At 44.7% G+C, this 20,211-nt stretch overlaps 2 protein-coding genes across 3 annotated transcripts in view; one reads left to right on the forward strand and one right to left on the reverse strand.

Moving 5' to 3' along the window:
• The window catches only part of LOC119460711 (CTP synthase 1), a 33,900-nt gene extending 18,221 nt beyond the window's left edge, over positions 1-15,679 (reverse strand). The window contains exons 1-10 of one of the 2 annotated variants that reach the window (XM_037721773.2): positions 15,535-15,679; positions 14,941-15,168; positions 14,677-14,846; positions 13,761-13,862; positions 13,570-13,686; positions 12,760-12,843; positions 12,078-12,257; positions 9,830-10,018; positions 8,076-8,164; positions 3,861-3,955 (exon numbers count right to left, since the gene is read on the reverse strand). In XM_037721773.2, coding sequence (XP_037577701.1) covers positions 3,861-3,955; positions 8,076-8,164; positions 9,830-10,018; positions 12,078-12,257; positions 12,760-12,843; positions 13,570-13,686; positions 13,761-13,862; positions 14,677-14,846; positions 14,941-15,106 — 1,192 coding nt within the window. In that variant the 5' untranslated portion in view covers positions 15,107-15,168; positions 15,535-15,679. The remainder of the gene's footprint in view (positions 1-3,860; positions 3,956-8,075; positions 8,165-9,829; positions 10,019-12,077; positions 12,258-12,759; positions 12,844-13,569; positions 13,687-13,760; positions 13,863-14,676; positions 14,847-14,940; positions 15,169-15,534) is intronic. The other variant, XM_037721772.2, reaches the window with a different exon arrangement.
• A 150-nt stretch (positions 15,680-15,829) lies between these two features.
• On the forward strand, positions 15,830-20,211 carry LOC119460710 (cohesin subunit SA-1). Its single transcript, XM_037721771.2, has 2 exons — positions 15,830-16,669; positions 17,038-20,211. The coding sequence occupies exons 1-2, from the start codon at positions 15,998-16,000 to the stop codon at positions 19,681-19,683; spliced, it is 3,318 nt and encodes a 1,105-aa protein (XP_037577699.1). The 5' UTR covers positions 15,830-15,997; the 3' UTR covers positions 19,684-20,211.

Raw genomic sequence — 20,211 nt, forward strand, 5'->3', positions numbered from 1 at the left:
CGACCCCGCTATGCCAGAAGACAAGAAAGTTCGCTTGCTCATGCGGGGAGTTAAGCAGGAGCTATTCGCCGGACTGGTGCGGAATCCACCAACGACAGCCGAAGACTTTCTCTCGGAGGCTACGACAATCGAGAAAGCACTGGACATGCACAGACGACACTACAATCTTCGACGACGCTACGTCGAGTACCAGCCCGGAGACCGTGTTTGGGTCTGGACTCCGATACGCCGACGAGGACTTAGCGAGAAACTCTTACGTCGCTATTTCGGACCATATAAGATCATCCGACGTATTGGGGCACTGGACTATGAGGTCGTGCCGGACGGTATTTCGCAATCACAGCGGCGCCGCGCACGACCTGAAGTCATCCACGTGGTGCGTCTTAAGCCTTTCTATGCCCGCTGAGGAACTTAGGTCCTTTGTTGCTTTGTTATTTTTGTTCCTTTCTGTACGCATGGTTTTGTTTTCGCTTTCGTGTTTGTAGCATCGGGACGATGCTTTTTAAGGGGAGGGTATTGACACGTATACATGTTTATCTCTCACCGGTGGCCGCTTTCCACCGGCTAACAAATGTTAAACGTTATCGCTAGGCGCAGGACGCACCTGTATCGGAAGTTTCTAGAACGTTATCGATGCTTCTTTTCGTTGCCTGTTTTCACCGACGCTTATGTTATCTGATTGTGTGACCGACGCGAATTGTCTAGAACTTTCTGGAAGACACGCGGGCATCAGGGATTAATCTGGAACCTTCGATAACTCAGGTATAAAAGCCGACGCGTCGCGCCGCTGATCAGATTTTCGACGACCGCCGACTGTGTTCGCCGCTATCGTTGTGCTTTGAGTGTAGCTTGCCTTTGTGGGCACAGGTTCGCCCAATAAACAACCAGTTTCCTCATACACAGTTTTACGACTGTTTTCTTTACCGTCACTACTACGTGACAATACGAACACGTAAGCAACAGTGGCGGACCGAGCCAGTAGAGCGACTGGCACAGACAAGCCGGCACAGCCGGATCTGGGTGGGATCCACAGTCTCCAAGCAACCGGCTATGTCAAGCGGCTACGCAATCTCTCACTGGTCCCTCCATCGTGCAGGCCAGACATCACAGCCTGATGCTTTGACCAGCGAGGAAGAAGACAAGGACCACTGCAGCAACAACGACCCAGCAGCAGCCATGACAGCCAAAACGCTCCCTGCACTCAACATGCTGAGGCTGAGGCGTTCAGTGGCGTGTGAAAAAATTCGTGAAGTCACTGTGCGTGCACTTTTACGCCTTCCAGAAGGCTGATGGTTGACGATTTGGGCAAGAAGAAAAGACACACGGATAGCAGAATCCCACTGATACGTTTTTAAGGGAGAGCGAAAAAAAAAAAAAAAAAGTTGCAGTTTTGCCTGAAAGGCGAAGCAACGATTGCGATAGCAAATTAGTACACAGCTGTACGAAGTAACCATAGTTGTTTGATCGGCCATATAAACTTGTAAACATTTGCCTACTAACTAAATTAACAAGCACACTGTCACACACGCACAGGTAAACATGAGCACATCTCGTCCGATGACCACAGAAACTCGCTGTCAAAACGCTAGAATAAGGAAGCGCAGCAGCAGCAGCGAGCAAATCGACCTTCATGCTGTCTCTCGCTTCAACGCAAACTAAAGGTTGAAAGCATAGCGCATACTAAGCTATTCGGCACTAGGCGCACTTTGTCAACATCACAGATCGTTTTGAAGACGAGGCCCACGCGGGGGCGCACTTTGCAGGACATCACAGATCACTTTGAAGATATGGTGCCCACACAGCCATGCCTTATCTGCCACGTGCCGCTGTTACAGCATTTTTCATACATTGCGGCCGACGCCTAACTCAACGCGCATGCCCAGCCGATCGCGACACTCATTTTGCGGCAAATGCACAGTCGCAATGAAGCAGGTTTGAATTATCACGATTTCATTGCATATTTATGACAAATTCGGCGAACTTGGCAAGCTTGCACTTACTGGAAGTTTTATTTCCAGAAGTCGGTCAGCCTGTATTTCTTACGCTTCACGGCAAGCAAAGGCGTTACGCGAGTCTCACAGTCCGTTCAAAGAGCCATGGCAATGTCATTGTTGTGGGCTCTGATAACTTTTTAAGATGAGGCCAAAAGGATCCATTACTTTCAAAGCAGTCGCCGGAGTCAGTGTGTCTAGCGGGTTGTCATTTTCTCCAGACGACAAGACGTTGGCATCATGTTGACAACAGCGGCTGCAGCGCGGCCGCCGTATCTTGAAAGCAATCTGCGCCATGCACAAAGTGCACACCCACGTGGGCCTCATCTTAAAGCGATCTCCGATGTGGGCAAAGTGCAACTAGTGCTGGTAGAGTCGTGTGCGCTGTGCTTTTTTAGTTCGCATTGAACCGAGAGACGGCACGGAGGTCAATTTTCTCGCTGCTATTGTCGCACCTTCTCATTGCAGCGTGTTGACACCGAGTTTCCACGGTCATCGAGCGAGATGTGTTCACGTTTACCTAAGCACGTGTGACACCGCGCTTGGTAATTCAGTTAGTAAGCGAATGTTTACAAGTTTATACGGCCGATAAAACTACTATCCTCAGTTCGTATAGCTGACTATTAATCTGCTATCGCAATCGATGCTTCGCCTCCCGGGCGAAAGTGCGAAATTTTTTTCTTCCGCTTTCTGCCTCGGCGAGAGAGAAATCTACGCTTCTTCGTTGGCGTAGCCACTTCGACCGTACACACACACCAGAGAAAACAACAGCAATTGTAGTGATCCCGTGCAGTCTCGCGCAGGCGCGTGATGACCACGCGTGGCTATGCATTGCAGTGGTGTAAATCGGTACTTTGAACTTGATTTCGTTCATGAAAACCTCATTCAAGCGGACATATGATCATCACAGCTTTGGAAGAGCCTTCTAATTTGATTCCTAGGCAGTTCCAATTTCAATTCAGTCCCGGTTTCGGTCTCGAAAAATTCGTTGCAGCAAAAATACCGAATAAAACGCCTTCAGTCATGGAGAAACTTTTTTTGTATTACTTTCTACGGGCAGCTGACGGGGAATCGGAAAATCTTCGTTGTGGCGCGAATTTCATTGTAGCTGGCATTCGTTGTAGGGCGATTCGACTGTATTTCTATAGGCCCAAGCTTTCGTTATTTCTATTCTAAAAGTGGCCTTCGCAGGATAATTTTAACTTGGAAGTCAGCAAATATGCGCCTGACCCCTATGGTGATGCCAATAACAACCCCTTTGTGGCAGCTTAAGGCACAGCGAATGCTTTGAACTCATCATCTCCCGTCGAAAATGCCTATTTTCGGCCTGCCTTAGGAAGATCTTCAAGCGTTAACCTTCACAGCGTTCATGTGCTTTTCCGTATGAGACAAATGTATTGTGTTGAATCTGAATTTAGAAAAGCAGCACATATTAAACCCTTACCCATTTTTCGGGCTAATATATCAGGTACACTTAAGATTTCCACTTTGTTTAGGGGCTTTAATGCCATGGATATGTCAGTTTTCTACTTTGGACACATAGAAAGTGGGTGCAAGCTTGATTCAGGGGAGTGTTAGAATCGGGCAAATACTGCCAATTGAATCTGCAGTGTTTTCCGTAGTTTTTTCTGCAAATTTGTTTAATTTAACCCGCCAGATAATTCAATCAATTTCGTCGATCCCGTGAGGGTCGAATTAGCGTAAATATACTATAGCAGGTATTTTATTCGCAAATCGGATATTGTGATGCTTGTGGTAAGTTGCTGATGGCTTCGGCTGGCATCAATGGAAACAGCAATTAATAATCCTGAAAATAATTGCAATTTAAAGCACAATGGCAACACTTAAAAAAGCTAGAAGGGTACTTACCTAAAAATGGTTTCCTAGTTTTTCGGGCCCATTCGATTGCAGCGATCTTGCCTTCCACTCCTCGGCTTCCAAAGCCTCCGGGAACAATGATGCCACTGAAGGTATTAAAAAACAATTAGGGCAGAACTCATCTCACGATGAATGTCAATGGTAATGCGATTAGCATTCGAGCAATGTAGCGATACACCGTACTTATGAAGTTAAGATTATTTAACATTTGCAGTTGTCATTCTGAGCCTTCCGTTGCTTTGGCTATATGTGACACAATAAAGCATCCTTCGATGTTGCTATGGCACTCGCTTGCCAAGGTCACCCATGAGCATGGCAGCATGACAACTTATGACACCAATGTATGGAATAATGTCGATGGAAAGACAAAGGCGGCATGACGACAATGAGATCAGCATTCTCAAATGACAATGATTGTATAACAACGACAGCATGACAACACTGCTGGGACGACAATTGGATCTTCTTTCTGGGGTTTTACGCGCCAAAACCAGTTCTGATTAAGAGGCACATCGTAGTGGAGGGCTCCGGATTAATTTTGACCACCTGGGGTTCTTTAACGTGCACTACAACGCAAGCACACGTAAGAGATACCAGCAGTCATACAGGCATTTTGTAATCAAGGAGTACAGGTTGAATATGTGAATATCTTGGCAGATATCTACAAGGATTGCACAGCAACCTTGGTTCTCCACAAGAAAAGTAGAAAGATACCTATCAAGAAAGGGGTCAGGCAAGGAGACACAATCTCTCCAATGCTATTCACTGCATGCTTAGAAGAAGTATTCAAGCTCTTAGACTGGGAAGGCTTAGGAGTGAGGATCAACGGCGAATATCTTGGCAACCTTCGGTTTGCAGATGACATTGTCCTATTCAGCAACAATGGGGACGAATTACAGCAAATGATTGAGGACCTTAACCGAGAAAGAGTAAGAGTGGGGTTGAAGATTAATATGCAGAAGACAAAGATAATGTTCAATAGCCTGGCAAGGCAACAAGAATTCAGGATCACCAGTCAGCCTCTAGTCTGTAAAGGAGTATGTTTATCTAGGTCAATTACTCACAGGGGACCCTGATCACGAGAGGAAAATTTACAGAAGAATAAAATTGGGTTGGAGTGCATACGGCAGGCATTACCAAATCCCGATTGGGAGCTTACCACTGTCGTTGAAAGGAAAAGTGTACAATCACTGCATTCTACCGGTGCTAACATATGAGGCAGAAACTTGGAGGTTAAAGTATCCCGAGAACAAGTTAAGGACTGCACAAAGAGAGATGGAAGAAAAAATGTTAGGCATAACGTTAAGAGACAGGAAGAGAGCGGTGTGGATCAGAGAGCAAATGGCGATAGCCGATATTCTAGTTGACATTAAGAGGAAAAAATGGAGCTGGGCAGGCCATGTAATGTGTAGGATGGATAATCGGTGGACCTTAAGAGTCACAGAATGGATGCCAAGAGAAGGGAAGCGCAGTCGAGGACAGCAGAAATCTAGGTGGCGTGATGAAGTTAGGAAATTTTCAGGTGCAAGTTGGAATCAGCTAGTGCAAGACAGGGGTAATTGGAGATCGCAGGGAGAGGCCTTCGCCCTGCAGTGGAGATAAATATAGGCTGATGATGATGATGACAACGCAAGCACATGGGCATTTTTCAATTTCACCTCCATCGAAATGCGGGCCACCGCGGCGGGTGACAATTGAATTGACAAATGAATTGGAGTGTATGACAACAATGGCATGACTATGATGGTATGATGACAACCGGATGACGAAGTTATAATAATGATGACGACAGCCAGGCGACGACGGCATGACAATGGATGCATGGTACCGACTATGTTATGACGACGACGATGGCATGACAATGCCATCGTTTGGTTGAATGATAACATCATGGTTGAATGATAACATGACAAAGAAGGAATGATGTCGATAGATCAAGGAAGGTGGTATGACAAAGACTGAATGACGACAATAGGATGGCGTAACTGAAGGGATGATGATGATGATAAAACGACAGCATGACGACGACTTGACAATGATATGATGACTGGGTGACGATGATGGCATGACTAGATGACGAGAGTCGAATGGCGCAGTTAAAATGATGACGATGGAACGACCACGACGGCATCATGACTATACAGTGGAATCTCGTTGACACAATGTTCACGGGAACCGGAAATAAAACGTATCATCCGAAAATCATATTATCCGAACATAATCGTATATAAGAAAAGGAAATGGTATATAAGAAAAAAAACGTATTATCCCAAAAAAGCATTATGCAGAATCATATCAAGGAGATTGCACTGTAGTATGACAATGATACATGACGACAATGGCATGACAATGGTATGAGGAAAATGGAATAACAAGTGCATGACGAGAGTGTGTTAACAAAGCAGGAGTGATGACGATTGCTCGATCATGACGGCATGACAACAGATGCATGATACTGACTGTCTTATGACGACGATGGCATAACTGCGGCAGCGTAATCACGTTTGAATGAAGACAGCATATTTGTGATAGAACGATGAAGGCAGTATGACAACAATGGCATGGCGACTTTATTGAAGTGATGAGGATGGTAAAATTACAACATGACGACGCTTGTATGACAACGATGGCATGAAGAGTTGAATGACAAAGATAAAATGACGGCATCACGACCACGACATCACGACTACGGTATGACAACGAATGTATAACGACACACAGATTACGATGGCATGACAATGGTATGAAGTCAATCGGATGACGATGAGTTTATGATGAAAATGGCGTAAAGACGACTGTACGACGAAGCTTGTATGACGACGATGACATGAAGAGAGGCAATTGACGAAGTTGGAATGAAGACGATGCAACGACCACGACAACATCACCACTACGAGCTCATACCTAGTGGCCTAAGCTAAATAAGACAATTTGGCCCACTGGGTCGGTGTAGTCATGACAACGAAGGCATGATGAGAGTCAGATGACAAAGCTGGAATGGCAACAATGGAATTTTCAATAGATTTTCAAGCAATAATCGTAACTCACAATGTCTGATTACAATATTTACCCGGTTCTAACACGTGACGCTTTTTAAAATGAAAATTAGGCCATAAATCGCCTGCGCGGTGCAATCAGACAAGATTCCTCGGTTTGAGATCACTTAGCAAAAAGCACCAAGCTAAGCACCGTGTTATGCTTCACCGAATAACACGGACGTATTGCGGTGAAGCTAACCTTAATAAACCGTGTGCCGAAACTGACTTTAGAAAACTGGCCACCATTGTACAAAAATATTTTTTGCTAAAAAATCAGGTGCACGTTAGATTTCTACTTTGTTTAGGAGCTTTAATGTCATTTCTACATTAGTGTTCTATTTTGGACATATAGAAAGTGGGCGCGCGTTTGATTCGGAGGCTTGTTAGAATGGGGCAACTACTCCCAAATGAATCAGCAGTGTGTTTTGGCATTTTTCCTGCATCTTCTTAAAGTCGACCCCAGATAATTCTATCAATTTCGGCAATCCCATCAGGGTCGAATTAACGGAAGTCAACTGTATAGCTGCAGTAGTTTTAGCAACTTCAGCATCATTTAAACATCAAGAGAATGAAGTCTAATTCTGAATTATTGTGTTTCACTGCATCCAGACGTTTCGGAAACATGCCAGATGGAACACATTAGTATTAGAAAAAAGAAGTAAATCACAGAACCCACTACATGACTACATGATCGTTTTACACTTAATTCTAACACTGCTTGTGCATAACAACCAGTTTTGTGGCACAAGTCTAATCAGAAGCATCCTGTGATGCATGCAACATATTTAAATATGGCTATCTTATTTACAATTTCAAAGACTGAGCTGTATCTTGGTAAGCAGAGTTAGACACAACAGCTGAAAGGACATTAAATGCATAGCCAGTGCTATGCGTTGTCAACTCATTTTGGAAGAAATGGAAACATAAGACTAGAAACTCTGTTTAAATGTTTCGTTGGCACTTGTCCTGACGACAATTGTCATTTTCTTGTCCTGACAACAGGACAAATGCCACATGTCCTGTTACTTGTGCTGACGACAGGACAAGTGCAACTTGTCAAGTTTTCTTATACTGTTGGTTGGTTGGGTTTGTGTGTTTTCTTTTGTGCCCTTTCTTCCAAGAAGAACCCACGCTAACTAGGCCAACATATCATACATAGTCAACTCACTCTGCAATGCACAGGTTCTGCCAGGCAGCATGAAACTTGACTGGGTGTTCAGCTTTCATAGTAGGCTCCAGCTCTTCTGCATCTATGTACTTGGGAAGACAACCGAAATTGCTGAGAAATCTAAAACAAAACTTCTTGCAACTTCATCACCTACACAACATGTCAGCTATAATACGGCATTCATAGTTACCTCACACTGCATGTTACACCTTAAAAAGGAAGAGATGATACAAAAGTACAAAAGCGCAAACTACTGTTTTAATTCATGACCAAGAGCATGCTTTATGAGTGGATGATGTATGAAGCTTTGTGAACATTACAAGTCAAGGTGGATTATCTGAAGAACTTGTGAAAATGGGAAAAAAGAAGAGCAACACACCCATTGTCAAATAATGGCCACAAACAACGCTGGTTGACCAACAAACTATCGGTTTGCTTGTTAACCACCAAAAACATCAGCTGCATTGGTCAAATGAAGTGATCATCTACCTTTATTTGACAATGGGTGCTGTGCCCGTATTTTTTTCCTTTTTTCCCTCTTCACGAGATCCACCTTGATTTGTAATGTTCACAAGGCTTCCTACATCCCCACTAATAAACTATGCTCTCAGGCATGAATTAAAACGTTAGTTTGCACCCTCTTATCATCATTCATGTCATCCGTATTTTGTTTTATGTAACATGCAGCGCAAGAGAACTATGAATGTAAGCCAACTAACCCCGTTCATTTGCATTATGAAATGCGATATGGCATGCTAAGCTTACAGTAATTACATGGCAAAGGTATGGTGAGCTCATAAAAAAAGCTTCAGCAAAATACTCCAGTAATACACAAGAATACAAATGCAACAAACTGCAACCCCTAATGGGCTAATAAAAACTGCTGAAGCAGACATGCTTCACAAATTTCCAAGCTGTGCCTAGCAGCTGAAGGCAATGTTGCAGATATACAAAAGACTAAGCAGACTTGATTTTGAATGCTGTGTGCAGAATCCGCTCGTTTCATAGCAATAACGTTTCATGCTTGACAAGACGAAATTTTACCCAGTCAAATAGACAATACAAAACGTCATTCTTTGTTAATGAAATCTGATAAGTCTGCTGACCTTAACGAAGCCTAAAGAAATTTAATGACATGATAAACTACAAAAACACATCATAATAAGAAACAAAAGCAAATATTTTAAATGTCACCATAAGTTGGTTTCACCACATCATTATGTGTGCTTTGCAGTGAAGGCAAACACATTTTCTCAGGAACAAGCGCAGACTACTGGTGCCTGGCAAGTAGTAAGAACAATGTCCAAAAGTTTCTGAGATCAGTCTTAATAACATTACTTTTAACTGTACCCTTATCTTCATTCTTTTAAGCTTATCTGTAACTGCAATCTGCCAAGTCAATGCAAACTTTGTTCCAAGACCCTCAAAAACTAAATTTTGTAATTTTGCAGGCCACAACCATAATCTGATTATGAGGCATGCCAATGCGGGAGACCCTGGATGGTTCTTCACTGTGCCCTTAAATTTAAGTACTTGAGTGTTTTTTGCATTTCACCCCCATCGAAACGCGCCCGCCACAGTCAGGATTGAGTGTGTGACCTCGACCTCAGCAGCGCCAAGTCATAGCCACTAAGCTACCATGGCCCCAATACTCCTAGACTCCAATTAGACGAGCACACAACTACAGAGGCTTATGAGAATGGCATAACAGTAGGCTGAGCAACTATAATATTGAAAAGCATGAGACCACACACCATGATCTTCAATTTGTGGTTGCAGGCGAGTGCAGCGTGTTGGAGAGCCTTGATAACTGAGGAGTAAGCATCCTGCAACTTGATGTACTTTCCCACAAGTGCAATGGTCACTTCCCGTATTAGCCGTTCTGCCTTGAGCGCAAGGTCCCGCCATTTATACATCAGACGACGAGGTCTAGGAGTTGGCACCTGCAGCAATACAAAGTTGGTTAGGTTAGGTTAGGTTAAGCTGGAAGCAATAAGTAACGGAGTTACAATAGAACCTTTTCCTAATTCACAAAAGCACTTTTCTGCACTGCATTTTCCCAACTAGTGGCAGCACTAATCGCATTCAAATGAAGACAAAGTGCTAGCTGCACACGCTGAGACTTCTCTAGAGCACTGGTGTCATCACAAGATCCACGTCTACATTTTCCTATGTCACAATACAAGCAAACCGTGCTTGTGCATGCTGTTTGCAAAAATGAATACGCCATCGTTAGTTGGGCTTGCTGCTTTGCGGGAATGCCAGCTTTACAATTATGAAAAGGATTTATTGTGGTCATATTGTCCAAGGTCATGACAGTAGGTTTTAGTCTTGTGACACTCCATACTTGTTCTCTAAGGCTACAGCACACAAAAGCTTACTACAAACACGTAGGGACCACGAAAATCTGGTTGTCTTATCAGAAGTTTGCTAGGCAGAAGTGTACTGAACATATCTGATGCTGAACAAAGGTCTTTAAGCCGTTCAGCTTATCGGTGTTCAAATAAATGGAGTTTGCCTTAAAGGGGAGTCTCCCAAATTTATCATTGCCACCTTCAAGTACTTTCCTACAAGCGTGACCATGCACTAAGAAAGCACAGATCCACAACCCCTTAATACACATACACGGTCATAAGGTTACAGAAAATCTGCTGCCTTACTAGAAATCGAAATGAAAACACTAGGTATGTTGATGCAAAGCTCGTTGGGGCAGGCAAATGGTAATACCACAGCAATGAAAATTAGGTCGAACAAAGGGTAGTGCGCATGTATTTCACAGATCTGAATTACCCCTCTGACCAAACGACTGATGGTGCACCTATCATAGCTTCTAACAGTGCACCTAACACCTAACAGTGCTTTCGGTGATGTCAATCAGATGAGAGTACATTTTACAATGTTGCTGGTTGTACAGAATGGAGGCCTTAGTTAAACATCATTGCAAGTCAACAATATCTTCATCAAAGAACCCCACAGAAGGGTGTAAAAGGGACACTAAATAGAAACACTAAATCAGCTTAGAATGATAAGGTATTCTTTCAAAACTCTACTTTTGCTAAATTTACGATAAGAGGCAGTTTACTAGATGAGAGAATGAAGGTGCCTCGGCACCAGCCCGTAAGTGTGACATCAAAGATATTAATTTTCTCTTACTGGGCTTGCTATGTGCACTCTTTAGCTCCTTAAGAATACAATGCAGTCCCATTTTACTAATAAAAAAGATATCTAGGGCAGAGCAGATGCCGTCAAAATTCATGATGCCATGGTTGGCTGCTGCAGGAACTTCAAGATGGTAGCACCACCTGTCTATCGTTTTTGCATCATTTTCTGGCTTATTAAGTCTTCTCTCACAGTAAAAGTGGCTTATTTTGGTATTGTAGAAAGGTAATTTACTACATACAGTGGAATCTCGTTAATTCGAACTTTCGGTTTATTAGAACTGACGCTGTGGTCCTGTCAAAACTATGTGCATTTCAATGTGCAAAAATGCTCGGTAATTAAAACGGGTAAGCGTCTGCAACGGTTCATTCAAACATACCACGCCGCCAACCGTGCTCTCAGCAGCAGACCAACTCGCACGGTGGCTTTCCGACCCGGCAGTGCGGCCGCAGCACGCACTGCCGTGAAGCCACACTTCAGGAACTTGACACTGTGTTAGCTCAGTACACATGCGCTGTCTAACGCAGCGCTGCACACATAAGTCCTCCATTCAGTGAGCTTCCTTCAATTCGAACTCCAATAAATTCGAATAAATTTTCAGGTATCTTCGAGTTCAATTTAACAAGATTCGATTGTACATCTCAACTTATTCTTCTCATTAGTGTCCCTTTAAGAGCTCAGTGGTATACAAAAGAATGAGGAACAAATTACACAAATGACAAAATGGGCATGAGATATAAAGATTGTGCAGACCATTAACTGGAACTCCCGACAGGTCATCTTGCTCACTTCATCTTTTGCACAATTTGTTTTCAGGTAACACCAACTGTGTTACTGTCTCACCTGAAGGTGAAGGCGTTCGGCGAAAAGCTCGACAATGCCTTGCTCCTCCATGAAGATGGGCACGTGGTAGATGCTAGGCACATCATGCATGCAGAGGACCTGTCGTGGCTCAACATGGCAAAAGTTGGAAATCTTATCCTTGACAGAATTTGTGATCTCATTTTCGCTGCGGCAAACAATCTGCAATAAATTAGTCACTTGTCAAAACACCGCAACCATAGTTGGTAAAAAACAGAGAATGGGGTTCCTCTGTGAAAAGGTTTCATTCACACACAACCGTAACAATTCGAAAAGTACAGTAGGGTAAACTTTGCTTAACTCACTGTTTTAGATGAGGACATTTGTAGATCCTGAACATTAAGCTTGACTACATTTAAAGTGATAAACAGAACTTATATGGCTGCTTTTTATTTTACCATTCGTTGACCGACTGCAAACTAGCACCTCTGTTCGACCCTCTAGGGCTTTCTCACAGTAAAATTTTCTGTATCACCAAAATGTAAAGGGCACGAATCACAAGCAATTCAGCCTTGACTGCACCACTGAAAAGTAAGCTCTTTATCACAGTAACACAAGCATTCCAGCACACGGATAAGAGATATGACTGTTAATGTTAATTTTGAACACTGGCTTACTAAAGGCTCTAATATAAAAGCCAAGAGAAGTTGTGACAGCTGCTTACCAAATCCGGGGATAGACCCAAGCCTCGCAATTCACGGACACTGGCCTGTGTTGGCTTTGTCTTGTGCTCTCCAGTGCTCTTGGGCTGCAAGGACAAATTGCTGTCATCTTTATTTATACAGGACTAGTGGACATACCCTCCGTTAGGGAGATTTGTGCAAACCCTGCTATGTTTTCTCTTATATCGACGCATTTCAAACGGAACGATGTTGTGATCAGTTTGCATGAAGACACTCAATGCAGTACTGCAGGACATTCAATGCAAGTACACTGTAGCTATTCAACAGTTGTGCCCTTTTCAGCAAGTATTGCCATCTAGCTAACAAACCGCTATCTGTGGAACTGATAGATGCTGGCAAGTGAAAGCAGTGCGATCCAGTTTTACACGACAGCATGTGGTCGGTGACGTGGCCACACATATTTGGTTCTTTGGATAGAACACATGTGAGAGACTGGATTAAAAGTAGTTATACAGCTCTTGGTCTGGCTGTTCAATCCTTCCTATCTGGCAACAACACCCTCTTGTCTAATGTTCAGGATGAAATACACATCCTTTAAGGCCAATACCACACCTACAACACTGCCATGTTTCACTTCAATCCATTCAGTTGTTTTCGTCTGATGCGCAAGCTAAAATATGTAATCTACAGACATGCAGGTGAGAATGAAGCTTTTTGAGGGCATTGTTCGCACCTGTTCTTTAAATGTAAATATTTCAAGTTTTTATAATTGTACAGGTTGTGTAGACAAAAGTGATTTTATTTACATAGATAAACACTTCGTAAATAATGTGCCTCCAAGCTTTTCTTACCTGTGGCACCAGGCTGACATGCACGCAGCAGAAGTTCTCTCTTTTGACACGGAACTGAAACTGTCGGAAAGCCTCCACGAAGGGCATCCCTTCAATATCACCTATTGTTCCTCCGAGCTGCAAGGACAGGTATAAAGTGAGCACTTAAACATTATTCTGTAAAATTTGTGCACTGCATTGTCATGCCTTACCTCAATAATGCAAACTTCCGGTGTCTGGTTTGAGTCATTGACAGGAATAAGTGCAACTTTCTGAACCCACTCTTGAATGGCATCAGTGATGTGGGGAACAACCTGAAAAAGGTTCATAAAATTTGTAGCTTCTTCGTAAAAGCATATCACAACAGTTAAGTGCTAGTCAGAATGTAATGAAAGTATTAGTTTGGTGCTTAAAGCAAAGTGGCTTTACTACTTTCTTTAAATGTACACGGGATGCTATAAACTCTGCATTGTACCTATACTTGTTAGGAACTAATTGCATTGCACAGACGTCATACAATACACCAGTTAAGTAAAAGTGCAGCACTGTAAAAACTAGTTTAGGATTGTAAGCAAATCAAACTGTACTTCTTTTATTCTACAGCTAAATGAGCCAATGCATAACATGAACACACTTATACGTACCTCAAATAGACTTTCATTTCTCTAGTAACTGGTACTAATTTTCTGGCGACAGTGCCACTTCTATACAAGTATCTTGGCTAGTGTCATCTCAAACATGTAACATCTGCTTTTAATAGCCTGCTAGAAGTGTGCTTACATGCTTAGGTGAAATGTTTAAACATTCCTGTGTTACTTAGCGGACTAAATATAAACCGAGTCTATTTCCTGCTTGGGCTAAGTCTACTTACAGCTATGCTTAAGCATTCCCGAGTTATTTAGCGCACTAAATATGAAATGAGTGTTTTTCCTATTTGCATACATACCAAACTTTCATTTATGGTATTCACTGTAAAAACTGTTTTAGCCAGTGGGTTTTTTTTTTTTCTTTTTTTACACATACGAGTCTTCAAGATGACGATTAGCCACATTAGTCAAGATATTTTATAACTGTTGTTAGAGTAGTTTCAGCAAGATCTGGTATAGTGTATGTCTCCAGCAAAAGTACCTGCACAGTCTTGCCAAGGTAGTCCCCCTTTCGCTCCTTGTTGATGACATGCTGATAGATTTTCCCAGTTGTTATGTTATTGTCCCTGTGTAACGTGATGTCCAGAAAGCGCTCGTAGTTCCCCAAATCAAGGTCGACTTCACCACCGTCGTCAAGAACGTACACCTCGCCTACGAAACAAAATCAAACTTTATGTAACGCCACAGAGAAAAACAGAGCGCTTGACAGAAGAGCCATAAAGATGGCGGGGAAAGTCTCAAGTACCATGTTCGTACGGCGAGAAGGTTCCGGCATCGATGTTTATGTATGGATCTATCTTTATTGACGTGACCTGGAGGCCGCAAGCCTTGAGGATGGTGCCCACGCTGCTGGCAATCACACCTTTGCCGATGCCGCTAATGACACCGCCGGTAACCAGGATGTACTTCATCGCGGCGACTGGAGGCTGGGGATGGGACGGGCCTTACTTTCACTGGCACAAGGAACGAACGCCTGTAGGTGTTTACGTCAAACCAGATTAGCGCGGCAAAAGAGACGAGTGCTCCCGCCTGTGAAACGTTATTTCCCTCCACGCACGTGGCTTCGTGCGCACGTTTCGTTTCTCCGCGCGATCAAAAAACAGGCAGCTGTTACTCCCGGCAACAAAGGAAACAAGTCAAATGACATGCACGAGAACTTGCAACAGGCATCACGAATCGTGCTTCCGTGATTGCATTAACAAGAACCCAACAAGAAAGGAACGAGCAGTGCTCACGCGAAACGAGGACAGCAAACGAGTACCGCGTGTTTACGCGTTGGGCAAAGTCAGTAGTCAGCGCAATATAAGACAAACAGGGAGACTGCGATGTTTTCACTTACGGTGCGACTCTGTGAGGCGTTGTTCTTGGCGACCTGAGTCAGATGTGACCGCACAGTCGCCGCGAGTCGCAGTGCGCGCGTCATTCATTCGCTGGGGCCCGTTGGCCTCCTTGCCCCTGCTGTCCCATGTGGCGCACACTTATAATCGACATCGTTATCATTTTGTACCAAATTGACAAAAGTATTGAGCGAAATGTTGTTGTTTGGAAACAATATGCTAGCTTTTTTCGTCTTGATTGTTGAATGGGTAACGTTAGCAATTATATTTGTAATCACAACTAAGGTGTTAAATAGCCATCGACAACACGGGCCGAGACGCTTCCGTGATGGCGGCACTTCGCGCCGAAATACTTTAGCTTGTGCTGTATGTTTATGTGTCACGTTAAAGCTCGTGTGTAACGGCGTCGGTTGGAAAAGCACCGGCCTGCCACTTCAAGAGTAAGGCAGCTCAATATCGGCGGCAATGATCCTCCGCAACGCCATTGCCGGGAGGAAGCGCACACGACAAAGTGAGGACGATGGCACCGACCACTCGGGTCTCGACCCGGACGACTTCTTTTCCGAATTAGACGACGGGCTCAATGAGTCGAACGATAACTCCTCAGAAGTCGAGTTCGGCACCAGGTCCCGCGGAAAGCGACGTCGGGTAGGTGAAGGCGGCCGCGGAAGAGGACGCGGGCGCGGTGGTGGCAGAGGCCGTGGAGGGAGACGCAATGCATCGGAAAGCATAACAAGCGAAGACCCGGGCACTCTTTACGACGTGGTCAGGCTTGGTCGCCACTCGCTCACCGCCGTGGTCGACGACTGGATAGAGTCCTACAAGCAAGACAGAGATGCTGCTCTTCTGGACCTAATGACTTTCTTCTTCCACTGTTCTGGGTGCAAGGGCCGCATCACACCTCAGATGCAGGTTACCATGGAGCACAATCAGATCATTAGGAAAATGACTGAAGAGTTTGACGAGGAGAGTGGCGACTACCCGCTCATTATGACGGGCCCCCAGTGGAAGAAGTTTCGGCAGACCTTCTGCGAGTTCGTGCAAATTTTGGTGCGCCAGTGTCAGTACAGCATCATCTACGATCAGTTCTTAATGGACAATGTGATCTCCATACTCACTGGATTGTCCGATTCACAGGTGAGCTAAACATCAATCGCCTACTGTGCGCTGCAAATTAGGCCACCATCGACTATGCACATGCCCGTATGAAAAAAAGTGACACGTAGGGGGGAAAAAACAGTATAATGTTGGTCCGATTCGAAAGAGATTAACATATGATCCAAATAAAGTATTTTAGGTGTTCTTTGCCGTGAACGTATTAACAGGAAAATCGTATTAACCGTGGACTACGTGGTTCTATTTTAGCGGTGGCTACCTCTTCTGTTTGAGTGAAGTGATTGGCATTTGTAGGTTTCATCGCAACGTATTTTATCCTCTGTGTCTGTGCATTGGTATTTTTCTAGTCTGGCTGTAACCTAAACTGGCGGAAACATGCTTCTATGCAGGTTCGTGCTTTCCGGCATACATCCACACTAGCTGCAATGAAGCTGATGACGGCACTTGTTGATGTGGCTCTCAACTTGAGCATCAGCTTGGACAACACCCAACGTCAATATGAGGCAGAGCGGCAGAAGAACAAGGACAAACGTGCAACTGAGCGTCTTGAACTGCTCATGACCAAACGCCAGGACCTGGAGGAAAACATGGAAGAGATAAAGAATATGCTGACTTACATGTTCAAAAGCGTGTTTGTCCACCGCTATCGAGACACACTTCCTGAAGTGCGTTCTATTTGCATGCTGGAGATTGGCCAGTGGATGAAGCGGTTCCACCAGCACTTCCTTGATGACAGTTATCTCAAGTACCTGGGCTGGACCCTGCATGACAAAGTGGGAGATGTGCGACTGCGGTGCCTGCAAGCACTGCTTCCCCTGTATTCTTCTGAAGAGCTAACAAGTAAGATGGAGCTTTTTACCAACAAATTCAAAGACCGCATAGTTACCATGACTTTGGACAAGGAGTATGAAGTAGCTGTCCATGCCGTCAAGCTTGTCATTAGCATCCACAAGTTCCACAGGGAGATCCTGACTGATAAGGACTGTGAGCATGTCTACGAGCTTGTGTACAGCTCGCACAGAGCTGTTGCTCAAGCTGCTGGAGAGTTCCTCAATGAGAGGCTTTTCCAGCCCGATGAAGCAGCAGTGCAAGGTCTGCGCACAAGACGTGGCAAGAAACGTTCAGTGAACACGCCGCTGATTCGTGACTTAGTGCAGTTTTTTATTGAGAGTGAACTGCATGAGCATGGTGCCTACCTTGTGGACAGTCTGATCGACAGTAACCCTATGATGAAAGACTGGGAATGCATGACTGACCTTCTGCTTGAAGAGCCGGGGCCAGAGGAAGAGCAGCTGGATGATCGGCAAGAAACCTCCCTAATTGAGATTATGGTCTGCTGCACCAAACAGGCCGCTACGGGTGAACCACCAGTGGGAAGGGGACCCAATCGCAAACAGATGTCAAACAAGGAGATGAAGCAGGTGGCTGATGACCGTGTCAAGCTGACAGAGCACTTTATACAGGCACTGCCAAGCCTTCTCAGCAAGTACATCGCAGACCAGGAAAAAATTGCCAATCTTATGGTGTTGCCACAGTATTTTGATCTGGAGATCTACACTTCTAGCAGACAAGAGAAGTCCCTTGACTCGCTGCTGAAACTGATACAAGAGATTGTTGAGCGTCACGACAACACAGAAGTGCTTGAAACGTGTGCCAGAACCTACGAGGCTCTGTGCAGTGAAGAACTAGCTGTTCATTCGCGTTGTGCTGTGTCGAGGGGAACACTGATTGATTCTCTTGTTGGCCGATACAAGCAGGCGCTGGCTGCTTATGCAGAAGCAGGAGAGGATGCTGATGATGACGATATCTACGCGGTCCAGTCAGCACTCAAGAAAGTATCGATCTTCTATGGATGCCACAACTTGGGTCCCTGGACCATCTGGGAGGGAATCTTTGACTATTGGGTCAAAGGTGCCGGAGAGCGCAGCTTGTCTCTGGAAGGTGTCAAGCACGCAATTTCGTGCTGTTCATCGGGTATCATGTGGGACCTGGCAGTGCTGGATGAAGGCAACATTCAGATGCCACACGTGCATGCCTTGAGAAACCGTCTCCGGGAGTTCATGGACACCATGGTGTATATGCTTCGCCATTGCACTGGTGCCTTGCAGGAAGAGGCCTTTGTGAGCATCTGTGACCTGCTCATCATCTTCTGCCGGCAGCTGGGCGACAGTGAGCCCTTCAGTGCTCTTGTCTACGAACCTGATCGTGCCCTGCAGGCAAACCTAGGTGAGTTCATCCAGAACAACGTTTTTGTGGAAGATGACTCAGCCGCTGATGACGAGCAAGATGAACACCGCAAGATTGAAGAGCTACACAAGCGCCGCAACTTCTTGGCCTCCTTCTGCAAGCTCGTTGTGTACAATGTCATCAGTGTACGTCAAGCTTCGGATGTCTTCAAGCACTATGTTCGCTTCTACAATGACTACGGGGACATCATCAAAGCAACATTGGGGAAAGCTCGCGAGATCAATAAGGTCAACTGTGCACGCACCATGGTACAGTCGCTCACATCTCTCTTCAATGCACTGGACCGAGACCAACTGGGAAATATTGCCCGTCAGGATGAAGGTTTCGTTGCCATCAAAGAACTGGCCAAACGGTTTGCCTTGTCCTTTGGCCTTGACCAAGTCAAGAACAGAGACTCAGTCGCAGCTCTTCATCGTGAAGGCATCATTTTCGCTTGTACGCCATTCGAGAACCCGCTGAATCCCCTGGGGCCACCGCCAAACCTTCCTTTCCTGGAGCTTCTTTGTGAGTTCACAAACAAGTTAATGAAGCTGGACAAGAAGGTCGTACTTCAGTACTTGGACAGACATGTCCAAGCCAAACTGCCAGCTTCGCGAGCTGATGACTGGCAGCCTCTGCTCCTTTACCGCACCAGCCTCGTCCATGGCGAAGCTGAGCAACCTGTGGCGAGAGCACCAGGACGTCAATACCGGGGAAGAAAGCGCCAACGTGAAGACGATGACCACGCGGAAGAAGAGGAAATAGACCAGGACTCAGACAGGGGCTCAGAATCAGAGTTTCGGCAGTGAGCCGAAATCATCTCTCATTGTAAACTATTGAGTACCTTGTCTCATTGTGTATTGGTCAGAGCCCCTGTGTTTGGCTGTGCACAAGTTTGTATTATTTTTAGTTTGCTCCATGCACGAAGGCTTGTATAATCCGATGTGCTGAGTATGGAAATGGCAGATTGCCCGAAATGTCAAAGGTTGCCAGTAACATTTTCACACCCATTTTGTGAAATTCAACATTTGACATTCATGCTATGCCTATGTTAAATTATTAGTTCATTCTGGCTCCTGCAAGAGGCAACAAGATGCTGCAAGTTAGTTTCCAAAATTCTCTTTGTTGCTTCTTGTATCAGGCACCAACTTATTCGTTTCTAATGAGTTTGACAAGCACCGTTCTTGAGCATTCCATTACACAACATGGATGCCCAAATGCGTTCCATTGCTGGCTGTGGCTAAAAGAGGCTGTTGAATCAGTAGCTTTGCTTTTTCTAGCATTCTCTTTGTATGCAAGGCAGTGTACATAGATACTTTATTAAAGCATTCATTTTA

Source organism: Dermacentor silvarum, chromosome 8, assembly GCF_013339745.2.
Source record: "Dermacentor silvarum isolate Dsil-2018 chromosome 8, BIME_Dsil_1.4, whole genome shotgun sequence".
NCBI classification, from domain to species: domain Eukaryota; kingdom Metazoa; phylum Arthropoda; class Arachnida; order Ixodida; family Ixodidae; genus Dermacentor; species Dermacentor silvarum.

What these genes read in the sequence shown, in the direction of transcription:
- LOC119460710 (XM_037721771.2), top strand. Translation starts at nt 15,998, where the DNA reads ATGATCCTCCGCAACGCCATTGCCGGGAGGAAGCGCACACGACAAAGT. An exon ending in CTGGATTGTCCGATTCACAG is followed by an intron (nt 16,670 to 17,037) that starts GTGAGCTAAACA and finishes GCTTCTATGCAG; the next exon opens with GTTCGTGCTTTCCGGCATAC.